The following is a 22,224-nucleotide window of genomic DNA, read 5'->3' on the forward strand; positions in this document are numbered from 1 at the left end:
CCACTTCATGTGGCAAGGAGTTCCAACGACTAACGGCATCCTGTGTAAAAACAAGTGTGTTTCCTTTTATCCGACACGAGCCCTGGGGGCTGCTGCTAAGATCAGTCAACAGGTGAGATGCACAGATCTCAGGCTGGGATTCCACAGGGGCCTAAGGCAACGAAAGTCAGCGGGAGTCGCCTTCTAATTCCCCATAACTGCTGGGAAAGCCCCAGTTTAAAGGAGCGAGGAGAGGGCCCGGAGCGGCCTGCAAATGCCCCTGGGGCCCTAAGCCAGCCTCCCGCGCATGGTGGCGGGAGAGAAGAGACAGCAGCAGGCTGGGAAATGGAGTCTGGGTGACAAGCTGATTAAAAATATCCACCCTGGTTTTGCCCAATGCAGAGGAAGCTGGGAAATTGGCCGTGCCCGTGGGGGTCCCCATCAGAGCCTAGCCGTCCCATCAGCACAGCAGGAGGCACAGACCCTCCCTGTGGCCTGGCCCTTTTCCTCCTGAACAGCAAAATTCTGGATCGGGGCTGTTTTCCATCGCTGCTCATCCCCGCCACCAGGGCCACATCCACACATGCAGGCCGTCTATGCTGCAGCCGGAGCTTTGCTCGGAGCCAGCGCTTTAGCAGCAGCACAGACAGCATGGGCCAGCCGCCCGGCACAGCCCCGTCTGAGAGCCTAGGCAGGACTTGGGCAGCTAGCCCACGCCACCGCCTGTGCTGCCTCAAAGCAGGCCCAAGCTGAGATGGAGGTGCCCCGCAGGAGCAGCCCAGCGCTGATGGGAAGGCTTGGGAGGGTAAGGATCCCAATGGGTGCTATGGGGCTGGTTCTGATCTCACGTACACTGGGAGTAACTAACTGTTCTGAAGCAAAGGGGTGAAGCCAGCCTACAGGAGCACACTCCAGCCTAGGCACTCCAGTGGCCCAGCAAAAACCATTGTCAAGCTTCAGAGGGGTAGTCGTGTTAGTCTGGAGCTGTAAAAGCAGCAAAGAGTCCTGTGGCACCTTATAGACTAACAGATGTATTATCAAGCTGGAGATCAGGTTGAAAGTCCCCATCAGAAACTCCAGGGGTGAAATCCTGGCAAGAACATTGCAGAGGAGAAGATCCTAGCAGTGCAAAGCCAGGCAGCTCAGAGCCAAGTTCAATTCAGGTCATGTCACCTGTTCTCCTATGTCCCACATCTCTAAAGGGGCTCGCACGGATCACCCCAAGTTTGCTGTGAACAGAGCGCACTGGCTGCGAGCCAAACATGCCCAGCTGAGAGTTTCCTTGGGGAATTTAGGAGCAAAACTGAGCAGTCGTGGAAAGCAAAATTCCACTTTGACTCTAGAGCGCTGCTCGGCACGTCTCTGCGCAGGGGTAACAGCCGCCCCTTGCCCGGCACTGGGGCCTGACCGGCACCCTCCCGAGTAAGAGCAGGACTTGCTGCAGCCAGACCGAGAGCTCCCGAGCTGGGCCACACCAGACTCATGCCCCAGTTCAGGCACACGGTGCTTGAGACAGGCTCACCAGTGGGGGATGCGCACATGGCCAATGAGAGAGCTCAGTGGGGAGCCCCCGAAGCTAGAGCCAAGGCAGCAGTTTCCATCACCAGGGTTTCAGCCAAACTCTCGCTTGGGTCCAGACCCTCGGCTATCCCTTGCCTGTTGTGGCACAGCAGGGCCGGCGCCTCCCTCTGGGCGTCTGCCACTGCACCAGCCATTCGGTGCACGCGCAGCTCCAGAGCTGTGGCTTCGGCAGCCTCGCCTTGGGGACCTCTGCAACCCCCATCACCAGTCCCTTTGTGCAGGGCCGTCCCTAGCAATTCTGGGGCCCTATGCAGCCCCCCTGCGGGGGGAGTGTGTGGGGCTCCAGGCCTCCGTGGGGGGGCGGGGCTGGCTTGGGGAGTAGGGGGGAACAGCCCTCCAGCACTCACAGGCGGAGTGGGCTGGGGCCGGGTTGCTGCACTTCCCGCCGCCAGTGAGTGCAGTCCCGGCCCTGCTGCAGTCCTCAGGGGAGTGGGGGTGGGACTGGGGCAGAGCAGGGCGGGGGTTTGGGGGAAGGGGTGGAGTGGGGGTGGGGCTGGGGCAGAGCAGGGGTGGGAAGAGGTGGGGCGGGGACTTTGGAGAAGGGGTGGAGTGAGGGTGGGGAAAGGGTGGAGCAGGGGCAGGGGCCATGGGGAAGAGGCAGAGCAGAGGCTGGAGTAGCACGCAGCTGCACAGGGCACCAGGGAATTTGGTGCCCCAAATTTCTTGGTGCCCTACGCAGCAGCGTACTTTGCGTATGGGTAGGAATGGCCCTGCCTTTGTGCATGTCACAAGCCTGGGGAATCTCTCCTGAGAGTCTCCACCCGCCAAAGGGGTGGGCTCAGACCCAGAGTTTCCTAGCTCTCCGTCTGCCTCCTGCAGAGGAGAGAATCCATCCATCCAGACCCAACAGCATGCTGATCCACATACTCTCTCCAGGCAGTCCCACCTCTTGCATGCACATAACACCATCAGAGAGCTGCTCTGGATCAACACCAGAAGTAAAGGAGATTATGCCTCAATGGGCCTGAACCTTGCGTACACCTGCATGGATCCCTGGATTTCAACAGCTTTCACTCCTGGTTTACACCAGGGGCACACGTGAGATGGGATCTTGGCCCTGTAATGCCAGGTAATACGAAAGGCAAAAGGAGGCTGTTCCAGATTAACTGGCTGGACTGAGAGGACGTAGATGATAATTGTCCGGTCACAGGAGATTCTCCAAACAAACTGAATGGAAATGTAAACCTTAAGGAACAAAGAATGCAGGCTGTACCTACAGGCTGGGGGCTCTGCCCTGGGATGCAGCAACTCTGAAAGATGTTTGGAGGTCGTGATGGATAATCAGCTGAACGTGAGCTCCCAGTGTGGTGCTGTGGTCAAGAAAGCTAATGTGATCCTGGGGTGTATAAACAGGGGAATCTCTAATAGGACAGAGAGGTGATTTTACCTGGCACTGGTGCAACCGCTGCTGGAATCCAGTGTCTAGTTCTGGTGCCCGCAGTTCAAGAAGGATGTTGATAAATAGGAGTGTATCCAGAGAAGAGCCGCGAGGATGATGAAAGGATTAGAAAACCTGCCTGACAGTGAGAGACTCTATTTAGCGTAACAAAGAGAAGGTTACGGGTGACCTGATCACAGTCTATAGGTATTTATGTGCAGAACACATATTTAACAATGGGCTGTTCAGGCTAGCAGAGGGAGGTCTAACATGACCCAATGTCGGCAAGTTGAAGCTCAACAAATTCACACTGGAAATTGGGGTAAATTTTCCACAGTGAGAGTAATTAACCGTTGGAACCATTTACCCACGGACGGGGTGGATTCTCTATCCCTGCCCATTTTTTATTCATAGATTCTAGGACTGGAAGGGACCTCAGGAGGTCATCAAGTCCAGTCCCCTGCCCTCATGGCAGGACCAAATACTGTCTTTTAAAGCAAGATTGGATGGTTTTCGAAAAGATCCCTAACCTGGGATAGACAGGGGGTCAGATCCCAGTGGTCCCTTCCAGACGTGTAATCTAGGGATGAAAACCAGGTGCCAGCTGCCCTGGACTGCCTGGCACTGCCCAGCGCTGCCCTGGGCCATCTATCAGCCTCCTTCCACAGGCAGACCCCAGCAGGGTACCCGGCTGCAACCGTGGCCTGCAGCCGGGCGGGGAGCCAGGCCTGGGGACATTAAACATGGAATCAGACTGCAGGCCCAGTGGGAGGGGCCCAGCGGGTGACCATCCTCATCTCACCTCCTGACCTCCCCTTATCTGCCCTGGGGGCAAAATGCTTTTCTCTCTGCTACCTTCTGAGCCACCGGGTGCTGCCGTGGCCCCTGCTCCACCCTGCCCCAAGCAAGCCCCTTCCTCCAGGTCATTGTGGGGTGACCAAGCCTCCCAAACCTGATCCACTAGCCCCCTCCCATCGCAGCCTAGCTCCCACCCACCCTCCGCTGCTCTCCCAGCTGGCCACTAACTCTGTGCCCAGCCAGCCAGACTGGGCAGCACAAGGGATGAACCTGGCTGGCTGGGCACAGAGTTAGTGGCCAGATCCGGGACCCCCGCGGGGCTTGGCCAGTCCAGCTGTCTGGGGCTCCTGGCATTCCTGGCACCTGCAGTCCTGCTAAACACCCTGCCACACCTGGACACCCCTTCAACCGGTGACCTTCAGTTCCCACCAGCAGCCACCCACCAACTGCAGACCTGCGTCCCCCACCCCCAGCTCTGGGCATCTTCCTGAACTTTTAGCACTCCCCCACTAGCCCAGCCCTGGGCTCCCCACATACAGAGCTCTATTGGTGCCCCTCACTGCTAACCTGCAGCCCCCCGCTATCCCAGTCCTGGGCTCCCGCCACAGCTCTGCCAGTGCCCCTCACTCCCGACTTGCAGTGCTGCCCCAATTCCAATAATTTTCTCTTGAACAAAACACAACAACTTGTGCGCTATTGGACGACAGCTTTCATGGCATGACCAGCTCCTCCTAATGGGCCCATGGCTCAAACCGCCAAACTCATTCCATTGGTGACATAAAAGCAGGGCTGGATCCCTGTCCTGCAAAGCCGGCACGCCATTAGCCCTGACAGCTCAGCAGAGGCACAGTCCTGGCTCCTATTTCAGTGCCTGCTGGGCCTGCGCCATCTGTACTGACGCCCCCGCCAGGGCTTATCTTTGCTCGCTTGCTTTCCTTTCCTGCCTGCGGAGGTAGGGCCTGTTCCTGTCGACTAATCTGCGGTGGGATTTGGGCCAAGGAGGAGGAGAGTGCCGGCCCAGTGAATCCCTCACCTTTCCCCCAGCCTTGAAGTTGTTTTCATGCACAGAGCTGGCTATGAGGGCCTGTGTTGCTTAGTAGGTCTCCCTGCAGCCGCCCATCCCGACTCGCCCTGCTGCCTCGGTGCAGAGAGACACACAGAGAAATTATCGACTCGTAAAAGCCGATTAAAGCCAGCTCAGTTTACAACTCCAGCATCCCAGCTGGCTCTTAAGGAAGGCGAGAGGTTAATTCTCATTGACTGGAGACACTGAAAGAGCGCAGCCGCAGGGCAAAGAGACCCCCTAATGGACGGGGGACGGGGGTGGTGACCTGCTCATTCGGAGTAAGGCAAAAAAGTTGCTCCAATAATTACTCCAGTTCAACGAAGTGTAAACTGCACCCTCCTTGCCCAGCACATCCGTGCCAATCTGCACCTAGGGTAGGTGGCTTTCAGAGCGGGGGGGAGGGATAAAAGGAAGCAGCAATTCCCTCAGTGCCTCTCGTTAACAGCTCTCCGATGGCTGCAGAGGCAGGCACACAGCTGTCAATCAGCGCAGCCACACAGATCCCCAGTGGGTACCACACAGAGGCGGCAGCAGAGGCAGGTAGAGGAGTGAAAATTGGAAACACCACCCTGAGTCCCAAACTGGGATTTCCAGAGAAAAGTCAAAGTCAATAGGACCCATGCTCCTAAATCCCTCAGGCAACAGGATTTGGGCTCCTAAGTCACAGATGCTTTTGGGAATCCCACCTGACAACTGCCCGATCCAGTTGTCATGGACAGCGGCGAGGGCAGCGCGAGTTAAAGGAGTTAAACCAGAGACGTACAAGCAATGCCCAGCTCCCGTGGAAGCGACTGCGTGTGGACAATCCCGCCACAGACCAGGCTTAACAATGCTTGTCTGGACTATGTTAGAGCTGCCGCCCCTGGCATGGGCATTGCATCAACGCACACGCTGTTGGAAACATGATGTGCAGTTACATTCCGGCAGCCCCGTGCAACAAGCGCCTGATCTAGTCTCCAAAGAGATCAGGTGGCTGCAATTCCCTCCACCCCCCATTTCTCAATCTTGCAACACTGCTCAACATCCTTTGCTCAGCACATACACCTGGGTGTTATGATAACCAGCTTCCCAATAGGGGACACTGTTGGGTGATTACGTAGAGGGTCGGCGAGACCTCTCCATTCAGTACGGGCTTGCCGGGAGTGGACACTGTAGGTGGAGGAAGGACTAAAGACTGAATTTTGCTCTGGCTTGCCTCTCTTTCCATGCTGGAGTCCAGAACAGCTGGGAACACCGCACATCGCGATGCAGCCCTGTTGCAGTGTATCACAGAACCACAGGCCTGCAAAAACCTTAGTAATCGAATCCACTTCCCAGCCTGTGCACAAAACACACCCCCGAGGCAGGTCTCCAAAGTCCCCAGGGCTGGAACGTCCCCAGCCCAGCACCCCGAGCGTCATCCTAGTTATACCCACAAGTATTGTGTGAAATAATTCCTCCTCCTCAGTTTATACCCTGCAGAGAGTAGTGGCCTGTTGCAAAGAGTCTGTGGAGCTGAACTTTTCATTTTGCCAGCTAGATCTGTCCCAGGACTCGGCTCCTTTCTCAGCTCCCCAGAAGGCCCCACCACCATGCTTTCCTTGAAATCAGCTTCCGTTTGCTGCCCGTGTGCCTAACCCTGCTGAGCGCCTTTGTGTGGTTTCATTCTCCTCGCTTCCTCCCAGCTCGCCTTGATCGGCGTGTGGGTCACTCCCAATCCATTAGCAAAGATATTATTCGAGGCTGGGCTGAGCCCATCACCATGGCCACCCATCTCCCAGACAACACGGGGCTGGTCTGGGACGGTGGTTGACCCGCTTTCCAGCCCATCTGACAGTGCCCCACCCTGAGACCATCTGAATTAATGTTTCAGTTCAAGTTTTTCTGAGAAATAAAGGGCCGGGCTCTGCACTCGGGCACCCCGGCGTAAGCCAGCAGGAACGCCACTGGAGTCAGCAGGGTCACATGGGATCAGCTACATACAGTGTAAAATTAAATTCACTGAGGGCCGGCTCACGCCCTGTCGGCCACCGAAATCAGCAAAACAGGGACACAGGTGCCACCCAGGCCTGGCAAGGGGTGGATCTCACCCTGTCTGCACCATGCTAGCACAACAGCAGTATCCCAAACGGGGGCATGCAGTGTCCTGCTTCCTCAGCCAAGGGCCCAGGGCAGGAAACAAAGCTCTGGGCCCTAGCAGCACAGAGTGGGGGAAACGAGGAGCCACGGCTGTATGGCTCACAGCCATTTGCACAGATTTGCACACCCGCCCAGTGGTACCAAATGGCGAAGGGCCTGGCTGAGCCAGCGGGCATGCGGGCATCATTACGGGATCTCATTTGCAATGGGGCTGTGGGCTGGCCTCCACCAGCAAGTGAATGCCGAGTTATCCCTCGAGTGTTCCCATTAACACCACCCCGTCCACACGCACAAACCCCACATGGGTGGAGTGGCAGCAATCTCAGGACTGCGCTGGCATGGCTGGGGTACAGCGACTGTCCCTCCTGCTCCCTCTAGTGCGGATGCAGGCTAGCGCCTTGGCACAACTGTTGAGGGCTGCAAACCCTCAAAGCCTTCCCACAATCCTCTAGGACTCCCGCCCCGGCCATCCACCTGCTCCTTGTCCACACAGCACCTGCCCACTCTGCTCAGCTGAGTCCCACATCGCTTCCAGCACCAGCAGCAGGACGAGAGGGGCCCAAAGGGCAAACCCCTCCAGGGGAGAGAAGAGGCAGAGGCTGAATTTGCATGGGACTCTCCCTGGGCCGCATCATATTGTCTATGGTAGCACCTAGCAGCACCAACCCACGTCGGGGTCCCATTGGGCCAGGCCCTGTCTAACACAGCAAAAGACACTCTGCCCTGAAGAGCTCCTGGTCTCAAGAGCTGAGGAGCAAGAGGGGAAACTGAGGCACATAGCAGGCAGTGACTCGGCAAAGGTCGCAGAGGTGGGAACAGAAGCCAGGTCTCAATGAGTCCTACTGCAGTGCCCTGCCCGCTAGGAATGTTGCCAGCTGGGGAGACTCCACAGGTGGCAAGTGGCAGAGACACCCAGGACACAGGTGCCCATGCAGCGTTCACCCAGACTGGTCAGAGGCACCCATGATAACCACAATTTGCTTGTACAAATCCTGGCCCTGCTGAAACTTGCCACCCACTCACACCCCTCCTCTTTCCAGCTCAACCCCCACCCCAGCAGCATTCCGCCTGGCGCAGGGTCCAGCACCCCTGGGGCAAGCGCAAAAGGCCATGTACATCTGGACAGGGTCCAGGTATCTGAGCAAGTGCAGAGCCAGTGAACAGATCCCCCAAACGGACGGGGGCGGGGGAGGAGGGAGTGTCCCAGCCCATACAGGCACCAACACCAGTGGGTGGCTTAATTTGCAACAGCGAGCCCTGCTCCGGGGCTCTGCACCTGCTCCGGGGCTCTGCACCTGTCCCTTCCTTTGCCAGCTCTGATCCTTCACGTGTGCTTTCTGCATTCGCCCCAGCTGGGGTTTACAGAAAAACCCGCCCTGCCGGCTCCCCCAAGGCCCGGGCCATTCTGTGTTGCAGGGACGAGAAGGAAGGGCAGGGGAGCAGAAGTGCTCACTGTGCACCCTCTGTTGAAACAGCAGCTGCCACGTTCTGCCAGTTCACCCTTCAACCACATCAACTGCGAACTGGGCCTGTGCCCCCTTCCACAGGGTGCTGTGGGGCTGGGCACAGGGCTCCCCTCTAGGACTAGCTCAGCTGCGGCCCCACAGACGCCACTAGCCACGTGCTCCAAACCCTAGCCATCTGGCATGGGGGAGTCCAACAGCCCTGTGCAACCACATGGGCAGAGGGGAGACTAGCCAGAAGAACCATGTCGCCCCTCCCCCCTTCCAAGGGAGCCTGCTCGCGGGGCATCGCCAGGTCCTAGGTGCCAGGACCAGCCTGGGCTCGCCACATTGCCACCCACTGTCTGGTCTGCCAGCCACAGCGCTCAACTTGAGGAATGGTGGGAAAGTTCCCTGTCCCACAATGCAATTCCCCCGCTCAGCTGGAGACGCCGCGTGGCACCACCCACAGCACCAAGCGGATCTCATTTAGGGGTACCATATTTTGAGTGTCCAAAAAGAGGACACTCCACGGGGCCCCGTCTCCGCCCCCAGCCCCGCCCCAACTCCACCCCTTCCCCAAAGTCCCCGCCCCAACTCCGCCCCCTCCCCTGCTTCCCACGAACATTTGATTCGCAGGAAGCCTGAAGCAGGTAAGGGCGGGGGGTGGGGGGAGGAGGCGCGGCCCAGTCTGGCCCCCTCGGCGTCTCCAGCCTGGGTCGGCTCGGGCCCTGGGGTGCCGGCCCCGGGCCAGCCCCCGGCCGAGCACCCCCGGCCCGCCCAGCACCGCCGGCCCGGCTCAGCACCCCTGGCCCAGCCCCGGCCCCCGGTCCAGCACTGCCGGCCCGGCCCCCGGCCCAGCACCGCCAGCCCGGCCCCCGGCCCCCAGCTCAGCACCACCGGCCCGGCCCCGGCCCCCGGCCCCCGGCCCAGCACCGCCGGCCCCGCATGTCCCGATTTTTCCGGACATGTCCGGCTTTTTGGGATTTCCCCTCCGGACGGGGATTTGAAGCCCAAAAAGCCGGACATGTCCGGGAAAATCCGGATGTATGGTAACCCTATCTCATTGGCACCAGAGGAACTGACCAGAATCCATTCCAGCAAGGTACCATGATCCTGGCCTGGATTTCCCTGTGCCCCAAAGCACATGTTGGCTCAGGAAGGGGGTGGACACAGAGGGGATTGATGGATGTGCTAATGGCCCCGAGGTTAAAGAGGGGAAGGACCGGACCTGGATTTATGAGCCCCTGGAATGGACTCTGGTACAGCCCCTGGGAGGGGAAGAACCGGACCTGGATTTCCCATGCTCCTGGAATGGACTCTGGACACAGCTGCTGCAGTGACCCCAAAGCACAAGACACGGGACCCCCAGCTTCAGGTTCAAGAAGGAAGGAGACAGGGTCTTACCTTTGAAGGAGAGCTGCACCCTTGGTGTGGCAAAGATATAGTCCTTGGCGTGGGCCGCCCTCCAGCCCAGCGTCAGCAGAGTGACCCAGAGGATGACGCCAAGGAGGGGCATGGTGGGGTGGGTCTAAGTCTAGGCAGAGTCCTTGGGAAGCCTAGCGGGCAGGAGAAAGCAGTGTTACTTGGGGGGCTGAGAACGGAGTAGCCCGCCCACTGCGGGGATGTGGTTCTCACCCCATCCGCCTCTCATATAGGGGGCACCATCCACAGACACACTCCAGACTACTGCCAGGGCACACCCAGCTCACACATACCTCCGAGGCTCCTTCCCACATAGTTCCCCCTGCATCAGAAGATGGATGAGAACTTGGGGGGAGAGGGCAGAGGGGAGGAATGAGCCAGTCTAGGAGTCCATAAACCCCAGGGGTCTGACAGTCGGCAAAAGCCCTACTGACTGTTCCTCAGATCCTGCGGTGGGGAGATGGGGCCCCAAGTCTTAGGGCTACCGTTGGAGTAATTCCCCAGCCCCTGCCCAGTTCCCAGGTAGCACTGATCTGGGGCGGGGGGAGAGCTAGAAGCTGGGGAGACAGATTCTGGGGAGTTGGGGCAACCTCCCATGAGGGCTTGAGTAGACCAGACAGGACACTCTGTCATTCCTTTCCACATCTCTTGCCGTCTGGCCCATCTAGAGGAGCCCGGGCAGTTGGCTCTTTTGTATCTTTCCCGTCATTTTGCCAGGTCCCCGCTTATAAAAGCGACCCATCAAACCCAGCTTTGCTCCGACCAGCCCATCCCACCCGCACCAGTTTGCAAACTATTCACCAGCCGCTCATTGAACGTGGGGCTAAGGGGAGGCAGGCGATGGGGCAGGCCCAAAGGCTCGCCCCATCACCAGGCGCTTTTCAGGAAGGGGTCCCCAGTCTCTGCAGGACAGCGGACTCCGCCAAGCAAGCTAGCATCCCCGGGTGCAGCACCACTGTAATTAACCAGCTCACAGGCTGGCCTCATTTGCCAAAGCAAATGGGGTTTGACTGAGGGGCAGTAATCCAAGCGGCTGGTTCAGGACTAAACAGGCCCCTCCTGGCCTGATCCCATGGCAGTCATGGAGGGACCTGGCCGGCCCACCAGCTGGCAGCTGCTGGCCGGGATCCTGATTGTTCCCTCCCCTTCACATCCCCCACCAAGCAAAGAACCGTGCAAACCAGGGAGCGGAGGGGAAATCTGGACTTCATTATTTACAGAACAAAAAGAGACAAAAGGCATTTTGGAAAAAAAAAAAGAAAAAGATCCATATGTGCCAGGTTGGCTGGGAGCCGCGGGGATACGGCAATACCATGAAGGGGAGAGCTGGGGGCCCTGCAGGAACCACCAGGCTCACATGGGATGTGGCTCCCAGGGGTAATGGGGGGAATTGAAGCTGACCTATCTTAATGTGGCAGTGACAGGATTTTAAATCCAGACAGGACCCTAGTGACCGGCCAGGGCTCCTCCCGTTAGTCCTGTGTTGAGCCGAGCCAGGAGCAGGCATTAGCAAGATGCCCAGTCTGGATTCCAGGTGACGGAGACTCCCCGCAACCCCCTTGGTCCACTGGCTAATTACCCTGTCAGCAAAGCCACTTACTGCCTCTTGGAATAGGTTGAATATCACCTACCAGTGAATCATAGTATATCAGGGTTGGAAGGGACCTCAGGAGGTCGTCTAGTCCACCCCCCTGCTCAAAGCAGGATCAATCTCCAAACAGATTTTTGCCCCAAATCCCTAAATGGCCCCCTCAAGGATTGAGCTCACAACCCTGGGTTTAGCAGGCCAATGCTCAAACTACTGAGCTATCCCTCCCCGTAAGTGCTAGGTCTTTGATACCTGTGCTCAAAGAGAGCCGCCTGCTACCAGAGATCTCCTCCCCAGTGCGGTGCTCACACCCCGTGCTCAGTCTTGCCCTTCTAGCTTGACCTGCACCAGACTCCCTACGAACGTGGGGCATACCCCAATCCTCACGCACGGCCTCTGAACATGGCAACCTATCTGCTAGAAAGGAGGCAGCGCAGTCCAGTGAGCAAGGCACAGGCTGGGCAGTCAGAACTCTAGTCTGGCTCTGCCATGCATCTTCTGTGTGTGTGTCATGCTTTGCCTCAGTTTCCCCTTCTGCGTAGCAGGGATAAAGGGACTGACCCTCTCTTTGCAAAGTGCTTTAAGATCACTATCTAGCTGGGCCCCCCCATCACTGTAGTGACTGGATCCCTCACAATCTGTAGTGTATTTCTCCTCACACACCCCTAGGGGGCCGAGCTGTTATCCCCGTTGGACAGGTGGGGAACCGAAGCACAGAGAGACCAGGTGACTCACCCATGGTCACACAGGGAGTCTGTTGCAGTGCAGGGATTTGTACCCAGGTCTCCCAAGTCCTATGCTACTGCCCTACCCAGTAGGCCTCCCTGCTTTGGCAAGCGGCTGGAAGGAGGTGGGAGGGGCTCTCTAACAGGGTCGCTGCCTCCAGTTCACCCTTCATGGCGGGGGAGGGGGGTGTTCCTGAAACATCCCTGACTCAGTTTCCCCTCAGTGACTCAGGCCTTCAGCTAAGCCCACCTTTTCCAGGGTGTGAGTCCAAAACCAAACACAAAACACAGAGTCTTGCCAGGCTCCCCTCCATCTATCACAGACTTCTTTGGGCTGCCTTCTGCCCCTTCCTCAGCAGCTGCCCCCAGGCCTTCCTCCCATTCTCTCCATCTCCCCCAGTAGCCAGCCCAATCCCTCATCCAGGGGGCCTGACTGGGTCACATGACCATCTTCATCTCCCTCTCGCCCACAGGGAGGCACAGTGGCACAGCTGGGACGAGACCCACTGCCCCTTCAAGGACCAGCTCCATCCAACGTCTTGTGGATGGATCCCTGCTGAACGGAGCCAGTCGGTGAGAGGGGTGCTTGGCAAGGTGTCCTGGACAAGCAGGGTGGATCTGATCTTGTTTGGGATAAGCAATAACAAAAAGGAACAGCCCGTTGGCACCAAAAGAATTGGGTCGGATCGGAGCTGCCCCGAGAGCAAGCACACTAGCCGCCCCAAAATGCCAGAGCATCCACAGTGGACAGGAGAGGACTAGCTTGGGGAGGAGAGGATCTGACTGATCACTTGGCAGGCTCCTCACTGCAGTCTGGCTAAGACCCCTGTGCTCAGTCAGGAGTTAGGTCCCAATCAATCAGGAGATTGGCCTAAAAATCATGAGATTTAAGCCAATAAGAAACCGAGGTTCTTCCCCTTTGCCTTCTGATTTCTGAGCTGTTACGGTCACCGTTTTCCAACTTTTCTCCACAACCAGCAGGGCCAGAAACTTCCTTCTTCCCAATCTAAGAGGGAGGCTCTCAAATGCTCACATGAATCCAGGCACTGCAGCTTCACGGGCCCCAAATTCCGGGACATTTGCCGTAAATGCGCGGGAGGTGGCGACACTGCCGGTGTCTGGGGATATCTGGTTTGCCAAGGGGGAGGGAAAGCGGGTTCATTTCACAGCTCTGTGCTTTTCAGGCACCTGGTTATTAATTCTTCCTGGCTCAGGGACAGATCCAGCCATCTCCCTCCCACCACAGATGGGCCACATGTCGCATGGGGAAATTGATGGTGGCAAAGCACCATTGACGGAGGTAAGGGTGGAGAGATGGGGGTCTCAGACACTTGCCCAAGGGCCTTGTCTCCACTGGGGTATTTGTTGGTCAATCAGCCCAGCTGAAACAGGTGGATGAGGCCAGCAAGCGTGCGTGGGGGAGGTGGAGTACCACAAATAATTACATGTGCCTGCACGAAACCCTCTTGGGCCACGGGATCACATGAGCTGGTGCTCATCCCCCACTGGGCACAGGTCCCTGTCTCTGCCAGTCCAGAGGCTGGTACAGCCCTACCCAGGAGCTCTGGCTCTGCAGCAGGTCCCACGTTGCGCTCTGGAGGTCCCCGGTTCAAGCCCCAAGATGTGGCCATTGCACTATTCGTCTGAGGCCTTGATGTCTGGGACAGGTGCTGGGGGCAGCAGGGCAGGGAGATGGCAGGCGAGCTGGCTGCGAGGGGCGGAACATGCCCTGATACTGCTCCTGGGGCAGCGGGGGCCAGAGAGGCCTTTAGTGCTGCCCCCTGTGCCCAAGGAGCAAACTGCAGGGAGCTGACTGGAGGAGACTGTCTAAATGGTGGAAACTAACTTTGGGGATTTGATAGGAAAATCCCTCAAATTAGTCAGACGAATGGCTGGAAGGATGTTAGGCTGAGCCCCTGGGAATACAGAGCTTCTTTCAACTGTGGGCAATGCCCCACCATCACAGGAATCACAGCTTCTCCCAGTCACTACTGTATTGCTATTGCCTTTGGAGTTCGTAAATATTTGTTTCATCGATCTATTTCCCCTCTCAGGCACACACAACTCTCTCTCTGGAGTCTATTGTACTCTCGCTCATTTCCATGTCAGCATCTCCCGGCTGAGATTCTGCACTTAGCACAATGCCATGTGTTTTGGAGCCGGGACGTCTAAAAACCAAATTACCCTGCGATATAAAAGCTACAGTCGGCTGCAGTTAAATAAACCCCCCTGCCGGCTTTGGGAAATAGTTCTGGCAGATCCTGCTATTGCATTTGGATGGAGCTGTGTGCGCGTCAGAGGGGGAGTGAGATGGCAAACAAAGGAAAAGGGGGAAGAGGAGAAAGACGAGAATGGAAAGAAGGGAGGAGGAGGAAAGAAAGAGGGATCGGTAAAAGGAACGAGAAAGAAAAACAGGGTCCAAAGCTGGGAGGAAAACAAATGCAGAGAGAGCAGAGGGAATAGACCAATCTCCAAGTGCATCTCAGCGCTGCGATTCTTCTCTCCGATGTCGCTCACACTCAGATGTGGAAACTCAACTGCTCTGGACAGATTTGTTTCTCAACAAGAACCAGCCACCCTCCGCTCCTGGCGCAGGCGGGCAAGGCCAAACTCCGAGGCTGGGCATTCTAGGTTATTTTTATTTCACTATAAACAGCACAGCTATTTTCCCCGTCCCCAAAATAAATCAAATAAAGATTAGCCAAAACGTTTGGGAGCCAAGGCAATTGGGCAGAAAGGGAAAGCTCTCCTCAGCTCTGCTGCTGAAATGCCCATTCAGAGGGGGTGGGAGTGGCTGGCCTGTGCCGTGCCTGGCTCTCGGTGTGCGTGTGTCCAAGAAAGGGGCTCAGAGAGCAGGAAGTGTTCTGGGAGAAAAAGAAAGCCGCAGGCTCAGGAGTCAAAAGGGACTTCTTAAGAACTCTGTGACTAAGACATGCACACGATGACATCAGCAAAACGCTGCAGCCCCTCGGACTGGACAGATAACTTCCCCCTACATAACTCCTCCGCAGCCACATTTAACCCTCCGTTGCCCTCTCCCAGGAGGGGTCTCTCTGTGCAGCTCTGGTCCTTGGGGTGGGGATATGGGATATTCCTCTATCTTTTCACCTGCCTGACCTGTGCTGGGAGGGGGAAGCCTTGGAGTCTGACAGTGGGTCAAGGCTGGGAGATGGTTGGGGGAACAGGACTTCCTCTTAGTACCCCCCCTCTCAGGAGATCATCACCATTCTAGCCCCGTGTGTATGGCGCTTGGACCAGTCAGGTAAAAGAAGGGCTGCCACTTTGTTAGATCATTTCCAAGGGCTGACAGCCTGGAGGTATTTAGGAGACCAGGCCAGGTGGGCATCATAGGTTGGGTGGGTCAGCGGGGTCACCTGGGTAGCCTCTGACTAAGGCACCTGTCCTGGGTTTGATGCTGTGCCCTTATACCTGAGACATCTGCTGTCCCAGAACCCTTTGCTCCTGGTGGAGAGGAATGAGCAGGCAAGCTGCATGTGGCCCCCTCTGCTGGTGCCCCCCAGCATCCTAACAGCATGGGCTGGCGGCGGGGGGGAGGGGAGGTTGTATTTCTGAAGAGGAAGCGCCCTGAGCCTGAACGACGAGGGGAGTGTTGGTGGCTCTCCACTAGCACTCTGTTCTGTGTCCCCACTGCCCCACCCTCTGCCACTCCCCACAAGAGCCATGTTCCCAGGGAGTTCACGGCACTTCGTGCCCTGCAGGGTGGCACTGGCAGGAACTGGGGCTGCCATGTGACTCCTGACTATTCCCCCAAGGTGAGATCGGCTTCCCTCCCGGCCACAGGAGAGAGACACACACCCCCATTGCAGAGGGAGAAGGCAGAGTGAAGGGAGGGCGGGGGCTGGTGTTGAAAACTGACAGGATGAGCCAGGGCCCAACGATAAGCAGACATGGCAGTGAGCCAGGCAGGTCCCCAAACCTGGACCCCCAGGAGCATTCTGCCCATCTCCAGGGTTACCCCTGCCACGTTCCCAAACCAGCCATCTTGGGGCACCCAGCACACCCCAGGGTGCAGCACTGCTTTCAGCACTGCTGTCACTGCAGCAAACCCCTCAGCCTTCCAGCAGGACACAGCCGAGCTGCCCTCCCCACCCCTCAGCTCATTAACAGTCTCCCGGCACTCTGGGTCTGGGCACGCTGGCTCCTGTGGGGTCAGACTGCCAAGGGCCTGCCCCTCCGTGCCCCATTGACAGGTCCCTCTTTTCTCTCTGGGTTCCTTCTTTCCATCTTTCAGCCCTCTGGCTCTTCCCTCACTTCATGCTTCCCCTGAGGCAGATCCACCTCTCCCATGGATTTGGGAGCCTCCCTACCCAACATCTCAGGGACATCTACAAGCCCCACGACTCAGGGACAACCAGGCCATCCAGAGACGGACGAGGAGAGAGGTCCCTGCATGGTAGAAGGCGAAACAGGTTTTAATTGAGGCTGCTGCACAAAGAAAGGAAGGAGCAGGAATTGGGGGATGCTGAAATAAATGCTAGCAGCTGTTACTAACCCAAACAAGAGACGTCCCCCATCCCAGGACCTGGCTCCATAGTGTCCAACAGCCACCTGATGTTCTGGCCCAAGGGCCCCAGCCCAAGCAACCAGTGCCAGCTGTTGGCAGGAGCAGGGGAGTCTCTGGCTGCACTGGGGCCTGAGAGATCTGAGCCACAGCAAAGGAAAACAAGGGGTTGGGGGTTTTGTCCTGTCTAACAAATTGACGCAATTAGCCGGGGCGGCCGCAGCTCCCCGGGCACGGGAATGTCTCCCACTAATTATACAGCAGTTGTGTTTTCATTGGGGAAATGAAAGCCAAAGTGAAAACAAACAGGCCGATGTGGGAGTGAGGCTGGCAGCAGAACCTTGAAGAGCTCCTCTCCTCCCCGTCTGACAACGCAGGCTGTAGGAAGATGATGGAGGTGGGGGACTGGCTAACCCTCCCCTACTGCCCCACCAGAAGCAGGGCAGAGAAGGGGACACACCGCTGTCCCTAGGCCCAGAACTCGGGAGAAGAATTCAAACAAGGCGAAGAGGAGGGGACCAGGGGAAGGAGAGAAGGGAGAATGGACAACAAATGCAGGGAACTCAAAAACCAATAAAGCCGAAAGAGCAGCAAGATCGCTCAGACCCAGGGGTTTCGCCCACCTCTGCGCTGGGTCACCCCAGGCCCAAAGCAAAGGCCCTGAAGCGGCTGAGAGCAGAACCCTGGGGCAGCGTCAAGAGGGCTGGGCAAATCGGCCTGGGCCTGGGAAGGGGACAGAGGAACAACCCCCCTAAAGGTGCAAGCCGGGCTGGGGTTTGGAGGTAGCCCCTTCCTGGCACCAGCAGGAGACTTCGGAAAGGGAGACGGACTTTCCTGAGCTGCAGGGGCTGCGGGTGGCTTCCCAGAGCCCTGCCCCGTCAGGGCGCTGCGAGGAATCAGGCCAGCCCTGGCACGCCATCCGTTTCCTTTTCCCACGCGGATCTGTCCCACCCGACTCCCTCCGCGGCCAAGGGCAGCTCCCGCTCGCCAGCCGCACGCCCGGAGGGCTAGAGCCGCCGAGCTGCCCCGGGGCGCCGGCGGACTCAGCAGGTCTATCTGCTCCCACGGCTTTTTCGGCTGCGGGAGCTTCCCTGAGCCCTGCTAGCCCCTAGGAAGTCAGGACCCCTTTCCCCTCCTCTGCCCCCCGGGCGCGGGACAAAACGATCCGACCCGAAGACTTGCGCTGCTCGGGGGAGTTCAAACCAGCCCGAAGTTTGTTGGGAGCAGCGCTCGCCTGGATCTCTGCCTTCCCACCCCTCAGCCCCATCTCGGGACGGGAGGTCCCTGCCGGGGCCCGATCCCTGCCGAACCTCCGGAGGTGCAGCCCAACGGGCCTCCCCGGGCCCTGGCCTCGCACCAGGGGAGAATGTTCCGCAGCCACAGCCGGCGCGAAAGCCTTAGCGGAGTTGTGGAGCGCGCTGGGCAGGGGACCGAGCCCCCCGGACTGGGGCTCGCACCCTGCTCCGCGCCGGATACGTACCTCTTCGGACGACTCCGGGGTTTGAGCCCCCCGACGGGGCAGCGTGGACGCGCGGGGCTCCCAGCTGCGGCGAGCTGCGGGCGTGGAGCCGGCACCGATCCAGGGACAGCCCCAGCCCGGAGGAGAGCGGGACCCTAGCGCCAGTCCAAGAGCATCTCAGCAGGGTGCCCTGCGGCACAGTCCCCGCTCCATTCCCGTGCGCCCCCCGTTGCGGGGTGCCGGCGATCAGGGGCGAGCCGGCTCTACCCCCAGGGCCATAGGCTCGCCGAGCCGAGCTGTGCTGCCTTCCCCTGGCAGCTCCGTGCGCGGAGCGCTGGCGAGACGAACAGAACTGCGCGCAGCGATCGCAGACTCCGGCCCCGTGCGCTCCCCGGCCCGCCTGGCTCCACAACTCGTACTGAGTCCGCGGCCCCGCCGCAGCCCATTGGTTTCTGCTGCCTGCGATTTGCATAGCCCCGCCCTCCCCCGCCTGGGATGGGGGGCTGGATTGATTGGCTTCTCTCCCCCCCCACCCCTTTCCACCTGTACCGCCCCTCCCCGCTGAAGCCGCTGGTGCCAGAGCCTCAGGAGGGCTTGGCAGAGGGAGCATTGCAGAGGAATGCTTGGAAGGGGATTGGTTTGGTCTCCTCCCCACCCCCGGATCAGTTTACATGCCCCCCCCAGCCCTGCCCAGCTCACCTCCAGCCTCACTCCTACCCCCGCCCCAGCGCGGCCCCGCTCCCCTGCTCCAGCCTTAGGGCCTGGCTTGGCTGGTGCAGACCTTAGAACAGCCCTTTCCAAACCTTTGGTACCTTTCCTCACTTCCCACCGATTCTTTGATGCCTGTTTTCTAGGGGGAGTGCCCAGAAAAGGGGGGGGGGAAATGTCACCTAGCAAATCTAAATAAATAAAGCTAGTCCTTTGTCTGGCTTAGTTCTGCAGCCTATTGCACTGGAGCCTCCTGGCTCCCTGGGGTGGGTGGGGGAGAGAGAGAGGAGGAAGAGGAGTGTGAGTGACAGAGGGAGAGAGGGAGGGGAGGAAGGGGCCTTTGTGATATTGCAGAATCCAGCCAGCCAAATATCCTACAACAAAGAAAAACTCAGGCATAACTGACAGCAGCACCAAGCGTGTTCCCGTCATTATCTCAGCCCCCCCAACCCCCCTCCTTCCTTGCATCAGCTCCCCAAGACAAGATGGGTTAACCCTTCGGGGGAGGAGATTCGGAACCATCGCCCACACCAGCCAGAAGGCAAGCTTCCCGGGAGATGCAGGGTGAACCCCCAATGCACGGCTGGGGAAGTTGTTTGGAGTGGCAAGGCTTCAAGGCATCAGTAGAATCGGTGCTTGGGATCTCCAGCAAATTTCCGGAGCCCTGCCCTGCCTCAAAATTCAGCAGGTGGTGCTCTTTACTCTGAGCAAGCCCGATGTTGATCCACATTTCTTGGCAGACTCTGTGCTACTGGAAGCCACGTCTTTCCGATGAGGTGTCAAACTATGGCTGTTGATCTCTTCCTCCCCAGAGGTGGCTGCATGTCAGTGGTGGGTGGGGTGATTTGTGTGGCCACCAGAGCATCTGGGGATCATTTGGGGCAAAAGGTGTTCTGCAAACACCCAGGATTGTTTTCTGCACAGTAAGATTGAGTAACTTGCAGTCAGGATGAGACACAGGAGATTCCTGTGATTAATGAGGAGAGCTGGGGGCCTGGGTTGTCACAGTCATTCCTCTTGGAGTTATCCCATACAATCCCAAAGCCTGGCTCAGGTCTGGGGCTAAGCAAGGATGATGCGTCTTTTCCCTCCCAGTCTGTGCTTTGGGTGCGTCTGTGCTGCAAACATGTGGCTCATTCATGAGACGATCCAGGGAGCGAGGTACCACTGTTGTGAAGGAAATGTCCAAATCACTGGCAACGGCTGTCCTGGGGGCAGGGCAACTCTGGGCCGTTATTTCCCCAGGAAAGAACTAAAGCAAATAAGCAAAGGTACACTTCCAAAGCAAATCGATGCATGGCCCAGCGCTCAGTGTGTGTTAGTGTGCTGGACCCACAGAGGATGTGGGTCTAGTATAGTTGTTGGCTAGGGGAAGTGCCCCTTTAGTTTTAGTGATTTACCCCTAGAGGTCTGTGGTTCAATCCCCCCATGGTAACCAAGCGAAGAGCCCTTCCTTACACCATCCAAGTGACATAAAGCTAGAGCTGCTGCCTTTTTGCAAGATGCTTTGGACAAAGGCAAGTCACTGAGCTCCGCACAGGGTAAGAGGGTGGCATTCCCTGGCCTGTGTCACTTAGGAGATCAGGCAAGGGGGTCAACAGCCTGTTCTGGCCTTGGGATCAATGAAGCTTATACAGCAAGAAAATGAATGGGCGAGTGACCACAGAGTACATACCCTCTTCTCCTCCATCCTCAGGCACACGTCTGTGCTACAGACCAGATGCACCCCATCCTTAACTCCACCCTCTGGCACGCAGCCCTGGGCCCGATCAGGCGCGGCTCCAGGCACCAGCGCACCAAGCGCGTGCCTGGGGCGGCAAGCCGCGGTGGGCGGCCTGCCGGTCGCCGTGAGGGCAGCAGTCAGGCTGCCTTCGGCGGCATGCCTGCGGGAGGTCCGCCAGTCCCACAGCTTCGGCGGCAATTTGGCAGTGGATACGCCAAAGGCGCGGGACCGGCGGACCTCCCGCAGGCGCGCCACCGAAAGCCACCTGCCTGCTGTGCTTGGGGTGGCAAAAAACATAGAGCCGCCCCTGGGCCTGATTCACTAGCTGTGGTTGGTGTTTGGTGCAGTCATTGGTTGTGGCCACAGACTGGGCTGGCCCTTTATGGGAGTCCAGCTTGGCCCCTACCTGTGACTAGCAGGCTGCTTCCTGGTGAGGCCAGGGAGCAGATGAGAGCTGGATGATTCCCCAGGTCCCCAGAAGAACCAGCATGAGCTCAGCTGAGCTGGAGAGTTGCAGGGAGTGCCTGGATCCCGGGAAAGAACCCAGTTCACGTATCAGCCTCTCAGGTGGAGGGCAGACAGCAGGTAGGACCCTGTATCAGGAGAAAGGATCTAGCTCTTAGCTGACACCTGGCATGTGGCCTGGGGAGTTGGGGAGTACAAGGAGTAGAAAATTTCCTGCAGGCATCCCTGGGGGGTCAGGGCAAAGGGCTGAGAGAGTGGAGAGAAAAGCCTTCAGAAATTGTAGCCAGGTGGGGAAGAGAAGCTACTTTATTTTGGCGGTTTGCCTAAGCATTTGGTTTAACCCATAAATTGTGTCGTATGAGGCAAGGCCCTGACACAGACTCTGATGTGACATTGACCCTTCCTGAGCTGGCAAGTTAGCCCCCTGGAATGCTGCTGTAGTGGGAGAAGGCTGAATAAAGGGGTGGGTGCAGAAGGGTAGTCAAGGAGGCAATGGAAGGCTAGTGTCTCTAGTAAGGCAGAGTTAAGGTTGTGATGAGTGGTGCAGCCAGTAGCTGTGGCAATGTGTGTTTGCGAGTGGAGGTGTAGGGCAGATGTACTGTTAAGTGGATTCACTTTTCATTGCCTTGCTTTTGTGGATTTGTGCTGTGTGTGTGTTAATCCTGACTACTTTACAACAGAGATTGTTCTCTATTAATTCTACAGGCTTTTTCTCAATGTTTCGTGACTCTGAGGGTGGACTTGTGGGGTTAGACGTGCAGTGGCTGAAAGAGAATGCTTTGTCTGCTAGCAGCCATGCATGAGTCCTTGTGCATTGGCAACTGCACATGACTCATGGGATGTTGCCTGACAAAACCTGACCGGTAATTGTACCACCTCATGGAGAAGATTTTTCTATGTGCCTGGTTTTCTATCAGCCAGGTTTGTGTGCACAGAACATGGACTTCCAGTTAGAACATGAACAGTGGCTGAAAATGACTCAACAGCCAATGTTTTCTTTTAACAAACCGCTCCGTCTTGCATCAGATCTTGCTGGGCTTGGCATCCCCACTACGTTTTGTGCAGACAGGTGAAGTTTTAAAAGAGAGATTGGTCAGCAATAAAAAGTAGGGCTGCTGAGGAAAAATTTCACTCCGAGCCCAAATTCAAACCCTTCCTATTAAAAATGTATGAAGAAAACTCAAGCAAAAATGATGGAGGATATTCAAAGGCATGAAAACTAATCCTGGATGACATTTCCCACCCAG

At 57.6% G+C, this 22,224-nt stretch overlaps 1 protein-coding gene across 2 annotated transcripts in view; it reads right to left on the bottom strand.

Moving 5' to 3' along the window:
• The window catches only part of SEMA3F (semaphorin 3F), a 106,216-nt gene extending 87,813 nt beyond the window's left edge, over positions 1–18,403 (bottom strand). For both annotated transcript variants that reach the window (XM_005289350.5, XM_005289349.5), the window contains exons 1-2: positions 18,103–18,403; positions 9,770–9,921 (exon numbers count right to left, since the gene is read on the bottom strand). In XM_005289350.5, the coding sequence (XP_005289407.2) occupies positions 9,770–9,881 (112 nt within the window). In that variant the 5' untranslated portion in view covers positions 9,882–9,921; positions 18,103–18,403. The remainder of the gene's footprint in view (positions 1–9,769; positions 9,922–18,102) is intronic.
• Positions 18,404–22,224: the final 3,821 nt, after the last annotated feature.

This window comes from Chrysemys picta, chromosome 7 (assembly GCF_011386835.1).
Source record: "Chrysemys picta bellii isolate R12L10 chromosome 7, ASM1138683v2, whole genome shotgun sequence".
Classification (NCBI taxonomy): Eukaryota; Metazoa; Chordata; order Testudines; family Emydidae; genus Chrysemys; species Chrysemys picta.